At 41.6% G+C, this 23,493-nt stretch overlaps 1 protein-coding gene across 1 annotated transcript in view; it reads left to right on the forward strand.

Moving 5' to 3' along the window:
- Nucleotides 1-23,493, forward strand: part of dlgap1b (discs, large (Drosophila) homolog-associated protein 1b) — a 98,765-nt gene that overhangs the window by 65,134 nt on the left and 10,138 nt on the right. The window contains exon 6 of the mRNA XM_085468259.1: nucleotides 1,791-2,046. Coding sequence (XP_085324385.1) covers nucleotides 1,791-2,046 — 256 coding nt within the window. The remainder of the gene's footprint in view (nucleotides 1-1,790; nucleotides 2,047-23,493) is intronic.

Below are 23,493 nucleotides of genomic sequence, written 5' to 3' on the forward strand. Positions count from 1 at the left end.
TCTCCTAATTAGTGTGTACGTGTGCATGCTGTTTTCTGGAGCTCAGATGATACCGATATTTTCAGATTGGCTAATTAAACAGGAGGGGATGCAGACCTCCCTCAGTTCCCTCTTTTGCCATAATACGCTCTTTCTGCATCAGCATATTTTGCGAACCAAAATGACAAGCTTAAGCTGTTCTACTCATTTAACATGCAGCAATGTGATTTTTCTGAATAATTCAAAGTCGGATAGGTTCCAAATAATAACGGGCATTTGAGGTGATGTGACAGTTATTGAACATACTGAAGAATTGGCCAGGAAACAAGACACACACTAGCCTGGTGGAGGTCTGTTAATGTATTGCCAGCTACAAAATAAGATGTTAGTCATTTGGGATTTTGAGCAGTGCTTGATACATTGCATTATTTGTAATGACAGGGGAACTTAGTTTATCTTTTTGCCTGGGGTAATGGGAATATGTACTCCCCTCTAAAGCCCAGGGGCAACAGTTTGCCTCACCATCTGAATGATGGACCCCTGAGACATCCCTTCAAGTCCTGGCATGGAGCAGGCCAAGAAGAGAATGTCACACTGGACCTGGCATCAACAAAAAGAATAAAGGTGCTGCTTAGGTTCTCTATTTCACTGTTTGCATCTAGTGTCAGCTGGTGTCAATAGACTGACTCAAGGTCCACAAACCTTCCTGATTCCCAACTCTACAAATGTGCACTTACACCTCTGACTCTACACTCTGCTTACCAAGTCCTGCTTCTTTCATTTGTGTCACTCCCTGTGAAGATATCCTGGGAACTATCCTATTATCTGCCCTCACATAACCCAGTCTGTCCCACACACCCATCTTGCAAGTCTGTCGCAAGTTTTCTGAGTTGTGTTTGCTTTAGAGCCTGTTTTGAAGCTGCACTAGCTAATGATGTAGGTGTAATTAGATGTCCTTGAGTCACATTTCAAATCCCAGTAGTCTTAGCTTTGACACTTCCCATTCTCACCTTTAATAACACGCGTAGTATTTCACTGTGTTGTATGGCCCTTTGAAGTTTTATCCTACAGGGATTCTTCCCCCTCTGCACCCCTTGGATAGTCTTTTATTTTTCTCCAATGTATTTCTATTTTAAGTGGGCTATATGTAAATTCCTATAAATGGCTTAAAGCTTCATAAGACGGCGTGGAGGTAAAAGCAGTGACAAAAATGAATTGCTGTACTCTGCACTGACATGGAAATTCTGTGATTTGATGTGCTAAAAAAAAGCTTGAATAGTGTATGATGCATTACCAAAAGGCACAGAGTTGTAGAACATAATTCACTGCAAGCAAATATTTCGATGGCTGGATTTCAGTCAAAAGATTTGAAAGATATTTTGTTAAAAGTACTTTTGCGGTTTTTATTATTTCTCCTTGGCAGAGATGCATTTATACAAAACAAAAATATTTTTTTTCTCTTTTCTTTTGACCAAATGTGGTGAATCTGCCTGCCATAAATTATGGGTAACGCTGAAACCCCAATGTTATGTTGCAGCACCCAATTTGCACTTTAACTGTGTTTGTATATAAAACTCCTGCCTGGTGAAGCTTTGAGCAGTAGAGTAGTACAGTAACAACAATTCTTGCAGCACTAAAAGATGTTTCTCTGGCTTTTGCTTCTGTAACATATTGTCCATTCACCTTTCTCTTACACTGTGCTGGTACGCACCTGTGCATTGTTATTTTTCAAGGTGTTCTCTTTTTCCTCTGTGTGGATGTTTGTGTGCACATACTGTATGTATGTCTGTCTGTTTTCCCCTCCTCCACAGGTGAGCGAGGTGGAGGTGAATGGGCAGATCGAGGCGGTGTGTGAGTCAGTGTTCAGTGAGATGGAGTCACAAGCAGTGGATGCCCTAGACCTGCCCATGCCTGGGTGTTTCCGTATGCGGAGCCACAGCTACGTGCGTGCCATCGAGAAAGGCTGCTCACAGGAAGAGGAAGAGGGGAGCGTCACAGCGGGAAGCAGGAGGACCAACTCACCCCCACGCACCACCACCACTGTTAGAACCATCCAGAGCAGCACAGGTGGGTGGGAACATGTGCTTAAAGCATGCATACTCATGTGCTGATGACTGAGTGAACATACATAACCTATTATAAATTCATATGAGTTTAGAAAGTATATTTTATGGATGCACTCTGATTTCTGAAAGAATATCTTAATACTGCACTTTACTTGCTTACTTCACTGGAATGTTTATCCATAAACACGCAATACACACATGATTGATGGTCATCAAGTCAAATCTTCTCCTTTCTTTCCCTCTTCTGCAGAAACCCAGTCTTGGTTATTTCCATAAAAAAGAGCTGACTCGGTTAGCCAGCTGCAGACTAGTTTCACTTTGCAAACACAGACCCTCTATATTATTATCCATCTGACCCAGTTTTCTTCTCTGATACAATAAGATGAATGCCGGACTGTTTTTTTTCTCGCATAAGAGCTTATTTGAGCTGTAAAGCTCACTGACTGCTGGATCTTATTTTAGCCCTCTTGTGTGCCTCATGGTCTGGAGTGCTTAGTTTTCCAGCATTACTGCATGCAGTATTGATGCTGAGTGGTGCTGGCATCCAGCACTGGGTGCTTCTATGCTTCCCGCTGCAAATCCAAACGTCATTCCCTTACACGGTGCACGTTGAGTCACCATAGCCTGACGCACATTGGTGTTCGCTTTCATTATTATTTAATTATGCCAATTAAAAGACAGCCTCTCCCCAAACCAGGTTGACAAAGGTTACAGCCAGATAATTAAACACATTAACTGCAAATTGGAAGAATTGCAAAACTTGTTCAGTGAATTAAAAGGGCTTACTACTGACTCTGAGCAAACATTTATTTAAGGCTCTTTAAAAACTGCTCCAACTGACGTCTTTGCAGACTATCATTTCCTGCTCCAGTTAGTGAAATTAGACAAAATATGAATTTGCACCCCACTGTTTCTATCATTATATATCAAAGAAGAGGCCAAGTTAGGAATGCAATTAAAGGCAATGGAGGATTCATTTGATTGTTCTGTTGTTGGTAGTACTTATTGATCTATAAAACGGAGAGAGTGATAAGAGGAAGACATTCAAAGCTCCCTCCTCGGAGGAAGGAAGAGATAATGAAGATCATCTATCAGGTGAAGTGTTGTAGGGACTAAAATGGGGTTTTCATCCTAGACAGCTGCTACACGTGGTACAGGAAGTCTCTATTTCTCTGGCTGTCTCACACATGGCTTGCAGGGCTCGCTCTTGATCTGTAACACAAAGGCAACACCTTTAAACATTTGTCAGGTGACTGGTGACTAAGCAGAGATTTCTTTGCTGTAGCACATATTTTAGAAGCGGTTGCCTCATAGCTGTTGACATTTTAATGAACATCCTTGTGATGCCTTAGTTGGACAGATGATGGACAGATATTTTATTTTTTGGAATTTCAAAGATGAGATAATAGCCCGGTGTATGGTACTGATGAGGCAACATAACACAACTCCTTCCAGTTGACGGCAATATTCTGTCTCGGGTTTGTGTCGTACTTTGTCGACCTCTTGTTACCCTTGACCCTAATTTCCCACCGACCTCCTGGTATCTCAAAATCAGTTGCAACTAAGATTTAAGCACACAACATGGGACATTAGAACAGTGATATATTACAAGGTGATGTGGAAAGCATTTAACTGTGATTGGTACTAAAGGTAGGGGATTGCTTCAGATTACTGTCACAACTATACTACTGTACACTTCGTCACCTCAGATTTTCACCACAAATTCATCAGTCACTGTAATTAATTATCTCAACCTCTCCTTTGTCTCCCACTGGGGCGAGACCGCGATTAAGAGTAAAAGAAGAGATGGAGACTGGAGAGAGGAGAGAGGAGGGAAAAGTCTCTATGTGTCTGCATTTTGAATGGATGACTTTTTTAATGTGATCATCTGGTTAAAGTTAGGTAGGAGTTGTTCTCCTAATGCAGTGTGTAAAGTACAGGGATGGCAGATGGTTTCGAACCACTGAAACAACACCCTCCACATCTTAACACTCCTTAAAAACCCGATAATCAGATTTTACAGAGGCTACGAAGATTTCTGTTTTTGTTCCCAACTATTGAAGGATATTATAAATTTCTTTCTAACTGCTGTTTTTGGAAATGAACTGGAAATCTCAACATTTTAGTCATTTCAGTAAATTACTGGCAAATAAGCACAGGGGGGGATATGGTGCTGTTTGGGATTAGAAACAATCAAAAGGCTAGAATGTGTTTCAGCCGTCAAAGGCAGCATGTGCGGTAGCTGTAAACATTGCCTCCTGTCCATATTAATGTAGGTAACATGTGCACATAATGGGGATTTGCTGTAAAATTATTGTAGGCTAGCATTTTACAGCACTCAGTACTCAAAGTACCCTTTACCCACGGGAAAATACAGCAAACAATATGCATTTTATAATTTCATATTCATAACAGACATTTGACATTTGCAGTCTCTCGCTCTCTCTCTCAGCTCTCACATAGTAGGCTATAAAGAACATATAACTGTCGGCACGGTGACATCCTCCTAAGCAAACATTCACAGCTTTTACAGTTTAGTTTATTTCTGTTGTTTCACGATGTGAACACACGCACATTAATACATTTCACAGGAAATCGTCTGGGAGCCCAAAGCGAGAAATGAAGACGTTGTTGTGGTGAATATTGCATGATGTTTCTGAAGGCTGGTTCAAGCACCGGTTCCAGAAAAACAGCCCGCACTTATGGTTTTCAGCTCCCACTTGTCCCCACGGCAAAAAGCCAAAATATCACACACACACGCACAGACACACAGCAGGCAAGAGACCTATCAGCTTCCGCTCATGCTTCTCTCCGGTTTGCCCACTGCACTGCTCCAGCCCATTATTATTGATGATCTTTTTAATCCCGAGGAAGGAGACCGAAGTAAAGGGTCATCCTTTGATCTCTTCTCTTTGAACGTGAAGTAGCTGTGGCTGCTGTTGCCTGCGTCCGTGCCCGCTTAAACTGGCACATACACGCACACACACGTTAACCTGCAAACTCACTAACGCAGACATACTGCTATTGCCTCGAACAGACACGTTGGCCAAGACATCAGGTCCTTTGGATCGGTTTAACAAAATCTGGAGCAGATCCTCTTTCTAAAGCTTCGGAAAATCCATAGCAATCGGTTAATGTGAGGATTTTACTGCCTTTAAGCCCTGGCTCCTTCACCCCCACGTCATCTCCAGTTAACATATTCATCACCTCCTCACCCCTGCTTTGTCTTGTCCTCCCTTGCCTTCTTGCTCAACAGCTCGAGCCGCTTCCTTTATACCAGCGAAGCTAGGTGTGTGGGAGAATCAACCTGTTGTGGCACTTCTTCAGGAAGAATAAATGACCTTGTATTAGAAACCGTATACATGCATATCTTAAGTCTGGGAATTTTGCCATAGCTTCTTATAGTTTCTCTTTCTCTCCCCCTTGTTTCCCATGCTTGCTGACCTACTGTCATTTATCCAACCTCACATTTCCCAGCGTCTATTTTTCAGAGGTGCCAAAGGATTTGGTTTAAAAAAAAAGAAAAGAAAAAGGTATTCACGCCCTAGCTTCATGTAATCAGTTATAGGACAATATTTGATTTAATGGCTGTGAATTTTTTACAGCCCCTACCAGAGGCATTGTGCTGAATAAAGCATTCCTTAAGGCATGCTTGTGTTCCATATTGCCAATGGTCTTGCAAACACTCAAGGGAAAACAACCTCTTTGTTTAGTTCTCTTATGCAGCTTCTAGCATACTTTTTCTATCTGCTTGCACTGCACAAGAGCAATTAAAAAAAATTAATACTAATAAAATACTTGTCATAAATAACTGTAGTTTAGATTGGCCGCTTTTGTTAAAAAATGTTTTAGTGTAAGTAAAAGACAAAAGAATAATTAAACATGCAAATTAATATAAAGGTTTAGTTACTAAACCTTTATATTAAGAACGGCTGAGTTGCTTTATGTGCTGCATTTTAAAAAAAAGGAAAACATAAACTGAGAAAGGATTAAGAATTTTCTCATTTGATTAGGTTTGTTCTTAATTACTTCTCTACCACTTTCTAACGACCTTTGCACACTAAATGTGGTCTTGCTGGGAGTAAGTGTAGGCTAACTTCTTGTAACCAGATCAAATATCTAATAGATTCTGCTAAGAAAACCTCTGTAAATTTGGTATTTGCACCAAAAGTCAATAGGGGATCTCATAAAAAGCACAGTATAAATGACAGGGAATCTTATTTCCTGTAAGAAAAGGTTTAATGCTTGAGGAAATATGCTTATTGGTTTTATTTTTATTTTTTTAATCTTATTAATAAGCATAGCTTAATTAAAAACATAATTTTTGCATCAGTAGTAAATATTTGTAATTTCCAAATATCTAATACCAATGGGTATGAGGGATTTCTGGGAGATTAGAATATAATAACATCTGCGCTCTTACTGTAGTGGCAGTTAATCACAGTAGGAGTTAGTGGAAAGGTGTCACCAGAGGCAATGACAGAAACCTTGTTGGTTTTGGTATTTCCTATTAGTTACAGACAGCAGCATTTTCCCACATTTGGTTTTCTATGTTTAAAAACACTCAACATACTGGTCTGAGTGTGGAACACTAAACTTACTGCGATGTTTTCGGGCTTTGCTCTGTTGAAATCACTAGCCCTGCATGTGTATTCCAAACTCTGCCTTACAGTAGAGAACTGCAGGCTGAGATAAATCCTGTACAACACTGCCCCCAGGGGCTCAGTGAAACACAGCACCACACCTCTGCTCTTTCTTCCTTCAGAAGCTCCGTGAGTGGGCGGATGAAAAACTACAAGACAGCTTGACCCAATTAAAAACAATCACTGGCTTTTTTCCAGGAGCTCTGTTCTGGGAGAGCTTGTGCGAATAAATATCTCTAGATGTGCTAAATATATATGGCTGGGATACAGACCGCTGAAGTCTGGCCGAATCAAGATCAAGCCAAGCATTGGGCCAGATTTCCCCTCACACCTCCACCAGCCCACGCAAATATCCCAGAGCAAGGCAGAATTTTGTGTGTCATATGTCAGGGTGACTCATATGCTATAAAAGGGAAGAAAAATGCCACTTTAGGCTCTCTCTCTGTGTCCTCCTATGTTTTGCTTTTTCTCTCTCTCAAGGTGCGTTTAAGGAGGAGTACAGGTGAAAGGCCTTTGTGGCAGCATTAAGTTTGACAGATCCATCAGTCGCATGAATAATGACCACAGAGTAGGTTTTCTCAGCTTCAGGCTGCGGTAGTCAGTTACTGTAGATTTGGCCATCTGCTTGCCGGTTGTGTCCGTTGATGAGTGATGAGATCAGAGCAAGGTCAGGACTGAAAATGTAGGGCAATCAACTTATTTTTTATTGTGTCGTTGCCATGTATTCTGACTGGTGGCCAATTCTGCAAGTTCATTTTCAATATAAAATGAAAGGGATTAGATACAGACAGATGTTGGGGAGAAAAAAAGATTGTATTTTATATAATCTGCATACAAGAAGATTAAAACTTCAACAATCCCACAACCCCCATAGGAACTGTGTGCAATAACAAAGGCTAACCCTCCAATAAAATTGCTGCCACTTGGGTTTAGGAACAGCTTAGTGCAAAGGGACACTTTCTTATTATTAAACCACAAGGTGGCAGTCATCACACTGAGTTTATGAATCACATCCTCTGTTTGGCTATTTTTGTGCTTTCAAGTTTTCACATTAAAGGAACTCCAGTTGTATATGTAGGGATGTCAGTGGTGTTGCTTTCAAATTTGGTTGTCAAAAGAAGTTCTCAACTTTTGGCACACCATCTCACCTGAGGATAGCTAGAATGGGAAGACTTCTAATTGGCTTCCAGTAGGAGCATGACTATATTGTCTGGCTATTGTACATATTCTAAGTATTTCCACATTTTAAGGGATCTCCTGTGGTTTAGGGATTAAATCTCCAAACATATGACTATTTTAAAAAGAAGAAAAAAGGGAAGTGTAACTGGATAAAAGATAACTGTTTTAAAAAATGCAACAGTTGTTTTCTGAAGGCCTTTCAATGTTTTTATTTGGACATGGGCTGATTTTTCACTCATTTTTGGTTTATTCCTCGTACCTGACCATTTTCAGAGGAATGCTTTATGTGTGTTTGTATGCTATGCCCTTAACACTGAACTATGAACCATTTAAGCATAAAATAGGCAACTAACTCAAGGGCTGAATCAGTGCTGTGTGTGCACATAACAGACAACCCATTTTAAACTGTATATCTAGGACGTTTGTTACTAGTAGCCCGTCACAGTAACACAGTTTGACAGATTTAAAATAGTTTGGGGTTGGTTTTTTTTTTGCTTTTTTAAGGGGTAGGGTGAGCTATTAGTCAGACGCGTGGCATATCTTGGCATGGTATGCAGTGCGTCCTTAGAAATTTTGAGGGAAGTGGAGAAGTGGAGAACAAAAGAAGAATAGGCAGGTCTAAAAACGAATTAGAAACCCAGTGGTGGGGGCAGGATGCATCAAAAATGTGACAGAGGACCTGACAGATGCATCTGGCCCTTCAGTTTATGCAGCTACTGTCTCAAAAGCGTCTGATTGGCAATGGCTTAATTTTTCAGCATGGCAGTGATCCAAACACAGTGCCAAGGCAGTAAAAGCATACCTGAATAGAAAAACAGACAATGGGACGCTATCAGTCACAGGGACATCGACATTACTGAAGTAGTGTGGGGTTTGAATGTCCTTCAAGAAGCCTGGAGAACTATTCCTGAAAACTACTTAAAGAGATGAGAAGAAAGCTTGCCTAAGAGAGTTCAGACTGTGTTGAAGAACAAAAGTGGTCACACCAAACATTGACTTTAAAGCAAATTGGAATTGTACAAACTCTTTTTTGCCTCATGTTGTACTTTCTTTAAGTTAGTAAAACTATATCCAGTTTTCCTAGCAAAATATAAAAAGATGAGTGGCTCGATACTTTATGCACAGTTGTCGTACAGATAAGTTATGCGACATATGTACAAGTTAAAAATGAAGCAACAGTGGTGCCAATTTAGGATTTAAAACGCGATACGTATTTGAATATCTCAGTAAATCCCTGAGCAACAGGGGCATTTATGAAGAGAGAGGGGGGATTTTTATTAGCGTACAGTTTTCACTGTGACCGTACGCGGGACTGTCCCACCCTTGAATGACTTATTAAGTTTGCTTGCACGGGGCGGAGGGGGCGAAATCAAGGCGCGTCTACATCCTGACAGAAGATCCAATATCGTCAGAGTGAAAGAGGAAAACCGGGAGAGAAGATTAATCTCAGCACAGTTCTGCCGATTGACCCTTCACATGCCGTTACTTCAGTGTTTGTACAGCGCGCTGGTGGCCATGTGTGACTACTGGATACACCTTTGTGAGTACAAACTGTTGTTGTGTTTGCCTGTGGTTTGCGAGCGAGGTGAGACCGAAGGCGAGCTGCTGCAAGAAGCGGGGAAGATGAGCGATGGCACCTTCAAAATAAAAGCATGCGCAGCGAAATGTGAACCCGTAACGCGCTGAAATTGTGTTAGACTATTTGAATAATTCGGGTAAAGATATTTAAAGGGTCGAAGTGGTGTCCACAGTAGAAATAATGCACGTAAAACCTACCGGTCACATACAGGAAGTTATACTTTTTCATTTTAAAGTGCGTCAGTGGCGTTTTACTGTGAAGGTCCAGAGCGGAAATTTTATTGTGACACTCTTTACACTGAGATCATCCGTGCCCATCCCGTTCTTTCTGCTTATTCATGCTTCTAATGAAATGACTTAAAAAAACAAACAAACAATAAAATATAACGATGACCAAAGTGCTTCATTTAATGTTAATGGAGAATAAAATTAAGTGATGCAATTTTAATAATAATTTTAAGAAAGTACATTCTTACCTTCCGTGGTATTTTTAAACCTTATAAAATCAACTGAAATCTAAAAGTTTTAACAGTTTCTGCTGAGTCATCTGTGTAAAATGCTGTTAAATTAACTTTCAGGCCCTCTGCAGCTACTTTCCCTCCAAACTGAACTCCATTTGAACATCTCCCCTGTGAGATTAGCCACGAGTTACATGCCTTCAGCCTCCGCTCATAAAAGCCCAGAAATGTTGATCGTGTTCCAGCTCCTGGTTTATTTTGGTATATGTCTGATTGGGCTGGGTGGGGGGCTGGGAACAGGTGTGGCCTGAATGGCGCAGAGTAAGCCCTGGCACAGCATCACAACACAGTCATCTGCAAGGTCTAGTTATTTAGGTCAGACCAGGGGCGATTCTAAGTTCACATTTTTAGGGGGGGCTCAACTCCCGATCTTAATGAGATGCATGCAGTGCTTTGTAGTTAATATTAATGGAATATGCTGTTTGCAAATGTAATCAGCCCTTTTCACATTTGCAAACCTCAATTCAATTGGATACACATTAAAATGTATCCCTCAAAGGCAACCTAATTAGTTATGACCTATTGTAGTGTCTTTCAGTAAATCAGAGTGAAAATCAGAAATTTCAATATAATGCACTGGTTTTAGGGTGGAGCCTTTAGCTATAAAACTCAAGGCAAAGTCCCAGTCGATAAAGAAGTTTAATAAGTGTTTGTTGTAGAAACATGCACAACATTATATCTCGATCACATAGAGGCAGTTCACCAAATCATCAAGCACTTAAAGTAGCATTATTCAGTACAGACATAGGAAAATCAACCTGCCACTCCACAGACATGTACACAAAGCAAACTGGTAATAGAGTTGTTTTATATTAAAGTTCATGAATTCATACAAAGCCTCCCTTTATTATGCAGTCTCAGCACAGAGTGTCATGTACCCCTATTTCACAAGTGGAGAATAGATTTGTAGTCCATCACATCAGTGTAGTGGCATTCTTTTAACTTGTTGTCACCTGGATCTGGAGCTGTGCTGTAAACAAACACAGAAGCCTAATTCTACCAGAACAGGAACAAACATTTTTAACACCAGCTCCTGGGCTAGGACACCGCAATGTCACTGCATCATCACAACAGCTTGAACTTTGGCTATATTTCAGTTAAAGCGTGTTTTGAATCTGCATCACTGATTTGTGGCATGAGATTATCTCTGCATCCTTTTTCTGACGCAGCAACAAAAGTTATTATTAGGCTATTAATGACAAACCTGCATCAGAAGCAGCAAAACCTCTGTGTGAGCACACTGTAATATCATGATATCAACAACACTGGACATAAAGTCTGTTTGCACTCAGTTTTTAATAGACATGTTAGGAAAATATAATAAATGAAGATAATCCCAGAAAATAACACTAAAATACGCTGTTATTACTTCTATTAATATAGTTATTTTTAGGGGTGCTCAGGAGTTCATGACAGACTTCTGTGCGTGCAAGTGAGCATCCAGAGGGCATAGGAGAACCATGCTGAGCCCCACAGTGAGGAATATCACTGGTGCTACTTACCAGTCCAAGGCCTCGGAGGATAGATGGAGGGCTGCTAAGTCCCCACTGCTTGACAGATGAGCAGTCTGTGGCCCCATGTTTCTTTCCAACCATCTGTGTTTGAGTGAGTCATGCACAGGGTTGCCAGCTATGCTGCCTGCCTGCTCACCTACCATCTTTCACCGTTCTATTTTCAGATGGGGCTCAGTGTCCCTCCTGAGCACAACATGCTCTGGACACATGCACATGTACATTACACACATGGCTCCAGTGATTCAACTAGGCCATGGTCATGTGAGATTATGTTGCTATCATGTAAGTGAAAGAGGGCATCCTGAATATAAGCTAATGAGAATTCTCCTGCTGACATATTATAATCAATAAAGGCCTTCATCACAGGAACACCAGATTATCAGGTCATAAATAACTCAAGAGTTAGTAAAGGCTAATATTTATTTATATATTAAGCTTGGATGTGACAGTTATTCTGCCACTTTAGTTTTAATCAACACCTCTGCTACACTCTTCTTGATTTTATTTCTTATCTCAAATATTGCTTTTTTCTCTCATTCTGTACGGTTTGTGCAAACTTTACCCAAAGGGATCATTTCTATCCATCAGTTTTATTCAGTCAATTGTTCCAAGTCTTCAGCAGTAACTCAAAATTTGCCCAGAAAACTATTTTCTCTTGGGAAATGTTTCACCACTATAAGTTTTTAAATGGCAGTTCTTCAAATGTTTGCCATTCAAACTGATGCAGTGTGATACAAGTTTATTGTTCCCATAAATTAAGTGAACTTTAAACAGCAGAGTTACAGGATAATGCTTCTCTTCCACATTTTCTTGTTTTTATCAGCTCCTCTACAGCTCACTGTAATACCATGTGTTTTATGCTGGATATCTCTTGGAGAATAGGCACAATACTTTATTGCTTCAAGCTGTATGTTCAAAGCTGCTGCTGCAGATTTGTTGGTTGCACATCCATGATGGGAATCTCCCATTAAAGATTAAGATGAGCTTCGAGGTTTGACGTGTTGTGTGTTTAGAGATGCTCTTCTGCATTCCTTGGTTGTTTGAGTTATTGTTACCTTCCTATCAGCTTGAAGCAGTCTGTCCATTCTCCTCTGACATAAACAAGACCACTCTGTAAATCGTCTGGCACCAGCAACCATGCCACAATCTAAATCCCTTAAATTACCTTTCTGTCCCATTCTGACTCTCAGTTTGAACTTAAGCAGTTTTTGTTGAGCATGTCTACAAGCCTGAGTTGCTGCTATGTGATTCGCTGATTAGAAATTTTTGTTAATGAACAGTTGAACAGGTGTACCTAACAAAGTGGCCAGTGAGTCTCTTGTTCTATTTTATGAGTTTGGGAGAGTTAGGAGTGGTTTAGTGTATTGGATACAAAGCTGCCTCAGGTGTGTGCATCTGTGTGACTAACAGATTCAGTCACGCTTTCTTTTTTTCTCTCTATCTCCTTTTTTACCTTTCAATTCAGTCCTCAGAGAAGCTATTATTAGTCCGCACTGAGTTTGGGTTAGAGACTTAATGAGGGGTTGCATGATGAATGTGTACACTCAAGGAAAATTAAAAAGTAGAAGCTATGACCTCACTAAATATTTACTGAGTCATTCACCTGCAGCATTTGTTTAGTAGAGCAACTGACATGTCTTTGGATGCGATGTGCCAGAATTAACCTTCACTTTTAGGTGTTCTTGCTGAGGTTTTCTTAACTCGCTTTCAACTTTTCCCCTTTCATCAGCCTGCTGATTCCTCAGCACTGTGGTTAAAGTTAATTCCAGATTTCTGGTAATCCACTCGAAGAGCTGAAATGAGACTAAAGAACAAAGATAAAGAGGTCAGGTGAAAATGTTGTTAATTAAAACAGCTAAGCACTAAGCCATGAAGCTCTATTGGAGCTCTGCAGAGCTGCATGTTTTCACCCATGTTTTATCATTTTAAAAAAATCTCCAATTATTTGGAAAAAGTTGAAAATGCTGCACAAGATAATTTTTACTCTGGTATCTGCTATTTACAACTCTTTGCGTTACAGAAGATGTTTATACCTCTCTGATTTATGATGCAGTATTTAATAATGAATGTGTATTAGTTAGTGAAGCAGGCTTTTTGGTGCCTTTTTGAACATCAGCATTCAAAACTATGTTTTTTTCTTATTACTCACATTATTCCAGTTTCAAATAAACAGGAAAAAAACTGCAACTCATCTTCTGTATCTTTGAACTGGAACATTAAACAAGTAAAGTCAAAGTCTTGCACACCATCTACTTTCAAGATTTAGTAAAATTATGTCTCGCAAATGGCAAATTTTTAAAAACTGTGAACTTTCTACCATGACTTAGCTTTTTATAGAAATAAACAAAATATATGAGCACATGGCAAGATATTTTGCATAAAACAGGCTAATACGTTTATGCTAATTATTTTAATGTAATTTCTCTGAAATGTAATTTATATATGAAGCTGATATGTAGATGATATTAAATAAAAATTGATTTTTGTTTATTTTTATCTTACTTGTAAACAGAAAAACAACACAGGGCAGTGTTTCTAATGAAATGATCATTCTTTCAGTCCTAGCTGGTCACCACTAGAGGGAGCTGAATTCCTACTCATAGAATAATTCCTTTTGGTGTTTTACCACAACAGTAGGTTGTGTATGTGAGGCAAGTCATAAGTTCTCCTCTCAGATTACTATCAGATATTATTTTTGGTGGAGTTTCTGCCTCATCAATGCTACCGGTGTGTTTTTCTGTGTGTGTAACATACACAGGGACTGGGAGAGAGGAATTAGTCATCAATAAGAGTTGCTGTACCCCTGAGTGATGACTGACATTCATGCTATCCTTGATGTATATATGCCTCCAAGACACTGACATCAAACAGTGTTTGCTGAGGACGCTGTACAGGAATGCACCTTTGAGCTCCATCAATCCTCCGAACCATTCCTGTTCCTCGGTAACGCACAAACACATATAGTATTCTCTGAATCCTGCTCTGGCTGTTAATTATAGGGATAGATAAAGCCCTGTGTTAGCAACCTACGCCTCTGTATGTGAACTACACCTGTGTGTCAGTGGATCAAAGGTGCCATCCTCTAAGGTGGAATTATTATTCAAAGAGGGATGTAAATTAAACAGTACTCTGGTGTCATCTGTCTCTGATTCTCTCTTCTGCACTCTCTCTCTCTCTCTCACACACACGCACACACACACACACCTGCATAATGCTGTCATTCTACTTGCTTTGATGGTTCGAGTAGGTGTGTTTGACAGGAAACAAGGGCTGGGTCAAGGCATGTAGTGACACACTAGCACAGGCGCAGCACACATGTGGAATAAAAAGGAGAAAGACGCCATTCTCAGTTGCGGTTGGCAGCTGTAACTCGATGGGGTTTTTTTTGAGCATCGGGGTGTGTGTACGCATGCGACGGTGTCAAAGTGTTTGTGTGTGGCTTCTCCATTTGCAGCTGCAGGATCAAGCCCAAACTGGGAGCTCAATGTGGGTAAACTGTGATTTGGCTATCTCTCTTCCTGGAGAAGATAAATCCTAGCCATGCTGGTGTGTCAGCCGCTCAGTAATTACTTCATCCTGTCACGACTGTCTGAGAATGCAAGCCAGTGGGAACTTGCACTGTCGCTCTTTCACTGACTTGAGTGGAAAACACTGAGCATCTCTTTCACAGTGACAGCTTAAGAGTGTTAGTCACAAGATAAATAAATCCAGAGGAATTAAATTTAGTTCAAAAGTTTTACTTCTGTGGATCTGCTTTTCTAGCTTTTCCAGCTCTGTTTTAAATGCATCATCGATGTGCTGGACCGTAAACCTTCCTTCCTAATTTTTTATCCATCAGATGTCTAAAAGAAAATTCAATTTGAAGGAAATCCGGCTCTTGTGATCCTGATGTAGCAAAGTAAAGACATGCAATATGAAATCTTTCACTAGATGTCATCATAGTTTCACCTGCTTTGAAGTGTTTTGCCAGTTCAATTTGGCAATCTGGACCAACTTATAAGTGTTGTCCCATATAATGCACAACCTAAGGTCTGATGCAATGTGATCGTAAGTAACCTTTGATTAAAAGTTGGATCTGCAGGCCCTTTGCTATAACATAGCATCAATCAGGTTTAATTATTATGTGTTTCCATGACCTGAATCATCAGTGATTTCCTGCCTCGACATGCTCTGGAGCAGAATAAAAGTGAATAGGATAAATCTGCAGGACTTAAAGCTTTTTAGGTGGCTGCTGGGTGTCTATATTTACTTACGACTTAATTGGTCCCTGCTTGTTACGGCTTGGAATGCTTTGATTATAGCCGTTTAAGGAGGAAGAGTGGTGCTTTTGACACAGGAAACACAAGCAAAGAGAATGTCATTCATTCCTCTCGTCCTGCCATTGGTTTGGAACAAAGTTAAGCGAGCGGGGGAAAATGAGAAAAGGGCGCGGGGAGGAGTTGACAGGGCTACTGCAAACACAAAGAATGGCTGCGGCAATGCACCCCTGCTGTCTCCACTCTGCAGAAAGTGCACATACAACAGTTTCCTGTTAATGTGAGGAATTCACTATTTTACTTTGAGGATTACTTAAAAAGAGTAAACCGCTCATTTGTTGTGTTAGATCAGGTGGATAGGGGCTCCACTGTCAGGTAGGGACTATCCCACTCCCCATTTTTGCTCTTCCTGTCTGTGTTTTGGCATCAGGGGCAAAGGAAAAGCAAAGCCCTGAAAGGATTTCCTTAGTGTTGACTATGGATGATCCTCGTGGCTCCTGAATGCTAAAGCTGGGCAGGGCAGGGCCTGCAAACTTAAACCCCTCAGGGAATGAAAACATAAGAGGGAGTGGGATATATAGTTAAATCTCTTCCAAAGGAGATGGGAGTTTTTTTGAAGAGCAGAAAAACATGTTGTTGTTTTTTTGCCATATTATCTTTACAGAATGTTGAAAGGTTTTACTTTATTTGACAGCAAAATTATGTGGTTGAGAGTTCTTGTTGCTTTCACTGTTCTGGAGAGGGGAGAGAATATGTTGGAGTAAGTCAGAGGAAGAGTGCATGGCTGTAAGTGGGTGGTTTGGGCTGTGCAGTGTGGGAGGCCAGGCCCCAGTGCAAATTAAAGACTTCTCTGTGAAAGTCCCAGACTCAGCTACAGTAATGTGTGCGTGTGTGTGTATGCCTTAGTAACTGAGCCTGTGTGCAAGCGGCCGGCGGGGAAGACACCCAGCCCTCCTTTTTTTTCTCTTTTTTTTTTACCAGTCATTAAAAATAAGCCGCAACTCACCGCTGGTGCATACTGAAGGGACAGCAAGCGGGAGAGAAAGAATGCATCTCCTCTTTCTCCTCCCTTTCTTAAAGCTTTGCTGCTTCACTAACCAAGTAAAACAGAGAGGAAAGAGGAGGGGGGAGGCTGTGTCGAAGGGGACTGATTTGACTCAGATTTTTGAGACACATGCTCAGGACCCTCCCCCTTGTATAAAAAAAAAAAAAAAAGTAGCAGGAGTTTTTTTTTCCAGGAGGGAAGAGAGAGAAAGAGATGAATGGGAAAAGGAATGCAGGAGACAAACGGGTGCTCTCAGCAGGAGAGTGGGAATGCTGGAGAGACCATTGTTCCTCCCCCATAAGATTCAGCAGGGAGTGCATGTAAACACACAGGAAGAAGGGAGAGAGGGGTGTGAAAAGTCACACCTGAGAGAGACACCCAGAGCTCTGTATCATCTTCATAGGTTTTCATATTTGTCCTGATTCATGCTCGTTGCATTCACATTCCTTTTGGGCACACACAGATGCCTATAGCGGCAATCTCATCTTTCGTTCTGCCCCCCCGACCCCGTCAACAGGATGTATAGGGTCAGAAGGTCAGGAATGAAAACCACAAAAGACTGCACTAGTGTTGCCTGGTTCTTGTTCCAAATCCCCCCTTTAGCCTCTCTTGTACCTCCTGCCTTCCTTTTTCCTTCGTTTTCCCCTTCCTCTCTCTTAACTTTCCATCTACCCCCACCAGTTTCTCCTCTCATATAGGAGAAACAGAAGGCCAAACGTTTGGTTTTTTTGGGCCCAGATGGCTTTAGTGTGCCTCTGGCAGTGGATTAGGCCGCCAGTGTCTCCTTTCCCCTCCATGTGCAAGTGGTCAGGACAAAGAACGTCAAAGAGGGGGAAAGGGGGAAGGAATGCGAGGAGAAAAACCCCAGTGCTGTGAAACAACACCCGACACTGATGTTTCATGGCATTCCTGGAAGAGTAAACTCAAACGCTTGTAAAAACAGCAAGCCAGCTTTCCTTTTACTTTTTGTGCCCGGTCATTTTATGAATCAAGTTTTGACTTTCTTTTTTTTTTTTTTCTTTTTTTGGGGGGACTTTTAGTGTAACTCCACAGGAAGCTTGTAGCATGCCTTTTCTTGTTGGAGGAAAGAAGAAGTGAACTTTTGACCACATTCTGCTGCATTTATATGTAAATAACAACTGCAGCAAGCAGTGATCCTTCATGTAATGACATGACATCGGTATTGTGTTTCAGGCCCCGAAGCTGATGCCTCTGTGCACGCAAGCGTGCGTGCGTGCATGCGTGCATGTGTGTTTGCGTATCAGCCTCTTGTGTTTTTGTCGCCTTTGTGTTTGCTGTTTATGCCCAGTGAGCATTATTCCCAAGGCTTGTGGTTCTATTTTTCTGTGCTTGGCTGTAATTCCACAGGCTTTCAGTTCTAGAGGACAGTCATGTTTTATCTGAACTGTATTCAGCACTTGGAGACAGTGTGGTGGCAACACTGGTGTGTTGCGTGTATTTTTAGTTTAAAAGCCACTGGCCTAAGTGGCTTGTGTTATCCACTTAGCAAGACAAAAAGACCACATCAAGGCTTCTCTCTTCTTCTTTAAAAAGAATTGAACAAGTGTCATATTCTGAGACACTGCTCAATCGCAAATATAACTTCACGTAATGACTTATCTGATTTCCCCCTCAGCTACATGATTCTGTTTTTCGGTATGCTAGACTTGTTACAGTTGCCCATGCTGTCATTGCCAGCACATCTGATGTGTCACCGCGCACACTGAGCTAGTCTGCTCTTAAAGTATCAGTCACTCTGTGAGCAATGCTGTGGGAAATGAGTGCAGTGAAAGCATGCGTGAGATGTGTGGGTGTGCTAGTTTTAGTGTTTGAGCTAATACTCAGGTTTATGGCCCACAAAGCTGCTGGAATGTACAGTAAGTGAAGTAAACGGCATGGCACACTTTGTCCCATCTCACTTCCCTTTCTGTTATTTTATCTTTATCTCTCTCTCACGCTTTTCTAATTCTCCCCCTTATGTTGAGTGACTATATGCTTGCTTTCAGCCCCTGCAGGCAGGTCTTTTGGACAGAAAGAAAAGGCTGATGTATTTCTTCGTGTGTCTGTTGGCTCGTCAGGCCGAGGAGAAGGGGAGAACAAAAAATATGGCCTGGAGCCATCACAGGGCAGGTCTAACAAGAAAGCCCCTTGATTTAAAACAACAAAAATGTGGGCTTGTCTGAAGAAGACAAGCCCACATGCTTCACGACTGTACAGGGAGGAACTTTGAGAGTATATATTTATGTGAAATCCTGGTTGATTATACCTGTCAGTGCAACAAGTGTCATCTAGCATGCATTTACAGTGTTGATGTTGGCAATTACACTATTGTTAGAGTAATTGTTAGTCATTTGATGATTTTTATATACATGTATAAAACAATCAGCTGCGTAGTTCAAGAGTGATGTGATCCTAAAACATTAGATCTACACCTAAAATGAAAAGCTTAATGTGAACTTTCAGTTTTTTATTGTTTTTCCCCTTTAGTTTTTAACGTCTCAGTCCACATTGTATCTGTCCACACCTGTCACTGATTGACAGGGCGAGGAGAGCATCAAGCCATAAAAGAGGAATCCAGGTAACCAGGCTTTCTATTTGAACTTGGAACACAGGAAAGTAGGTTAAGTGAAATAAATCTATTGCCTAACAGGGAGCAGCTGCCTGCCAGATTTAGCGGTGGCTGACAGTTGTAAACAAACTCTTATCTAGTGATTCAGGAGACACAAGCCTGCCAGGGCAGTTACCCACTGTTGTCACGGGTTGCTGTCAGTAGGGGCACGCTGAGAACACAACTTTGTTGATAGCACTGCTGGTGTGAGGACACTAGAGGCATATTTGACACATGTTTCATACTGATATGCATCCTTATGATAACGTAAAAAAATACATTTAAATCAGCAGTTTCAGGATGTTTACAACTTTGGCACCATTTGCACTAAAGACTACCACCCCCAAAAGCACTCACACATGCTAAATATACTCCTTTAAAGGGCAGTGCAGACCGCCACCTTCCCCTCCTTCTCACATATATGCATAGGCACACACAGTGAGCTATTGTTACTGAGTGCTCAGGCATCTGGAGAGCAGAAACCCTTTCTGCTGCCCTTTGACCTCTGGTGGCTGGGAGCTGCAGACTGACTTCGAAGTCTCATAGAAACTTTTAGGTGACTCACAGGCCTGTCAGAAACGTTCATGTTTCATTGTATATCATGTGCCGTGTTTGTTGTGTCTGTAATACTAACTTAACAGTGATAAGTAACAAACAGCTAATCTGCTATCTTAAGTTTTGTTTTTAGCATGTAGAAAATGTTAAAGGACAAGGCTTCTCGTAATCTCTTTCAGTTTCTTTCAGTTTAAAGTAGCCATCTAGAGGCAGTGTTGAGTCAGGATTGGTATTAGTGCTGCACTGTTGTTCAGAACAGCAGTGAAACGTCATACGGTCTGAACCTTTCAAGTGCTTGTCATCCAATAACACTGTCCCTGAAACACAATGACAAGCCTTTTTGAAAACAGTCCAAGAAAAACTGGTTGGTAGACTTTAGCATTCAGCTGTACAAAGGCAGCTCTTCAAGGCAAAAACCCCCCCAAAAAAAACAAAACGCTCTGGGATATTTATTTACAGCGCAGGAGCGCTCAGCTGCCGTGCCTCTGCTGATATTCTGCTTTTTGTTTCACTTTTTCACTTCAGCTTTTAAGTTTTCCTGTTGACTGGTGTAACCTGTCAGAGTAAACAAATGACCAGTGGAAGCTCTTTCTCTGCTTGCTGGTGGTAAAATACCAGGCCTCCCAGCAAACTTTATGTTGCTATGTGATGCCATGGTGACGCTATCACAAAGGACTCCAGCTGGGCCTCTGTGTGAGTGAGTGTGCTTGATGGGGAGTGAGACGGACAAATGGACAAAGTGAGCAGAAGGAGTCGGGCAGTAACTCTGTGATTTACCCCAGTCCCTCCTCCTCCGTCTTGTTCGACTCTTCTTCTGTGTTCGCTCTTCTCTCCCCTCTGGCAGACCCTGATCCCAAACATAGTGCAGCTGGACGCAGCTGTCAATATTCCCCCATACCGACCGCCCCTCATCCCAGTCTTTGTATTTCTTTGGATGGTGGTGGATTTGCCCTTGGCCCCCGCACGGGGGAGCTCATTCCTGTTAGCTAGCCTCTTAAACCAAACCGTCTGCTCTTTGAAGTGGCCTATCCCACAGATATACAGATTGGAGATTACAAGGCAGCTGCCTGCCTTCAATCTGTCTAGTAACATGAACACGGTGATTAAATAAAGGAAACAGCATACACCTATGCAGGCACACAAATGGGGCGCAGTCAAAAAAAGAAAAGGGAAAAAAAGAGGTGGCTAGCGAGTCTGTTTTTGTTCCTAAGGCCGGAGAAATGAATGGAGACTTGCTTTGTCTCAGGGGAGGGAAGAGGGCTTTCTTTGATATTATCAAGCCCACGGGTGGGGAGAGTGCCCTGCCAAGAAGAACTGCTATTCACACCAACTTGTCTGCATGGGACTTTTGAAGCGTTTGTCAAAAGAGGATTTGGCAGAGAGCCACTAAAGTTTTGTCATTCACAAACTCCTCTCCTCTTGGAGATGACAATGCTTGCAGCAGGCTGCACCTACCTCTCAGTGGGAAGAGAGATAAAATTCCACATTCTTCTTTCCATTAAGCGAGGAAGTTAGTCCTGTTTTGTTTTTGTTTTTTTGCACACAAGAGAATATGAACTTTCTTTACTCTTTGATCAAGGCTGCACTGACCTGATATTATAAAGTGACAGACAAACCTCTCTGTGTGCTCGTCACTGTTTATCTGTGGTTAGTAAAGAGAGGTTTTCACATTCCTTTCTAAGGGTTTGATGGAGTCATGCATCACATTCCTGCTTTACTCTGTCCTTGAATGCTTGCGAGTGTGGGAGGTCCAGGGCAGTATAGCTGTCTAATGCTTTCATGGCTGTAAGGCGGTCAAGCTATTTTCTTATCAGCTATGTGGAAACTGGAAACTTGGTCTCAGTCTAATCCGGGAAGTTGTTTTGGTCAGATGTTTTCCACTAATTTTTCTGTACATACAGGCTAAAGTTAAAGGATTCACTTGTTTAATTTCATTATAGTTGAAAGATTTTTCAACATAAAACTAAAATCCTTTATTTTGTTAAATGCTTGACTTCACATCCTTTCACGAGTTTGCATACGAGTCACTGGTACAGGCTGGTACGCTGCTGACAACAGTTCCTGATGGATAGAGAGCATATTATTGGCAGGAAGTGTGCGGTCTGCCTTGATGTGGAGAAGCTGAAATGTTAAGCAGGGTTGTGTCAATGTTATTTGTGTGCCTCTCCAGGCCTGTGTGCGCGTACTTGTGCGTGGGCATGTTCAGACTCCCGAGTGTTTACTTAACCTGTCTTGGCATTTGAAACCCCTGTCATTCTCCACTGTGTCTGGCTCTCACAGTGACAGCTAGGGTGGGATACAGCGCGTCGTCTCCAGTTTCATGCAGTCTTTTTCTTCTTTTTTTTTCCTTTGAGCAGATAAAAACCCTTTTTAACCCTTCCGTAGGCTTGAGAGGAGTTCACACACATATACAGTCATCCAACATGTGCACATACACACACGTGTGACTTTTAGATGACTTCAGGGAATAGAAACTGAAAGATGATGCATGCTCTCTTTTGAAACCCCATGGTTGATAGGGGCAGGACCTCGCCCTCTTTCTGTGTGTGAGTGCATGCGTGTGTGTGATGTACATCTTTTTGTTCTTATGGGTTTGTACTGTGTGACCTTTCTGAAGATTAGACCTGGATGTCGATCATTTTCCCTAGAAAACTGTTAGAACGAGACGACAGTGCAAATATGGCACACTTAGATAAGTTTGTTGGTTTTGGCAGTAATTCCCACACATACACTATCTGTAAAGAATTACATATGGTATTTAGCTTCAGAAGGAAATACAGTAAATCATCCTTTTTTCCCTTTATTGTGGTTTGTTTTGCCATCATCAAAGACACTCACAAGCTGTGATCTCCACTCAGTGCAGCACTCATCTTATCTGAATACTTTCCAGCTTGTCAAGAGGCTCAAATCTTCAATAGGAGGAGGAGGAGGAGGACGGGTACAAACGAATGACTCTGACAAACCAAAAGAATGAAGTCAGCCCCACTGCTCACCTCCAGTATGTTAAGGCCTCTCTGTAGCTGTCAGCGAGATGGCAAGACACAAAGCAAACAAGAGCTCTCCCTGTAATAGTTATATACAGCGCCGCGTGTGCTGGGTGTGGTTGGTAACAGTTGTGTGCCGCGCACAGACTCCCGATCTCACCATGGTAGGATGTTTGTCTTTTGTAGGGATTAAAAAGGGATCCAGGAAACCTGCCGTCCTAGTTTTGCCACAGAACGCAGAAAGGGCGACCTACTTTTGATGGTAGCACTAAGCCAGGAAGGAGACTCCAAATCATAATATAGTTAGGAGGTGGCTGTTTTTGTCTTTCCTCACACAGGCTATGCTTCTTGTCTTTTGGCATGTTTCTAAGGCTTCTGACTCAGTGTGTGTGTGTCAGAGAGGCTCCATTGTCTGCACACAACCTGTAGCTGTAACATGAGAGGGTGAGAATGCAAGAGGAAGACAGTTACTGGGAAAAGCAATGATGATTTTTTTTCCCATACATACTTGCATTTAACACAAAGCCTCGGGGGTGCATGCAGCTCTGTAGCTGGCTTCAGCAGTGTC

Source organism: Copadichromis virginalis, linkage group LG9 (assembly GCF_057382275.1).
Source record: "Copadichromis virginalis isolate Kocher_CV1m ecotype Utaka linkage group LG9, C_Virginalis_male_GT1.1, whole genome shotgun sequence".
Taxonomy (NCBI): Eukaryota; Metazoa; Chordata; class Actinopteri; order Cichliformes; family Cichlidae; genus Copadichromis; species Copadichromis virginalis.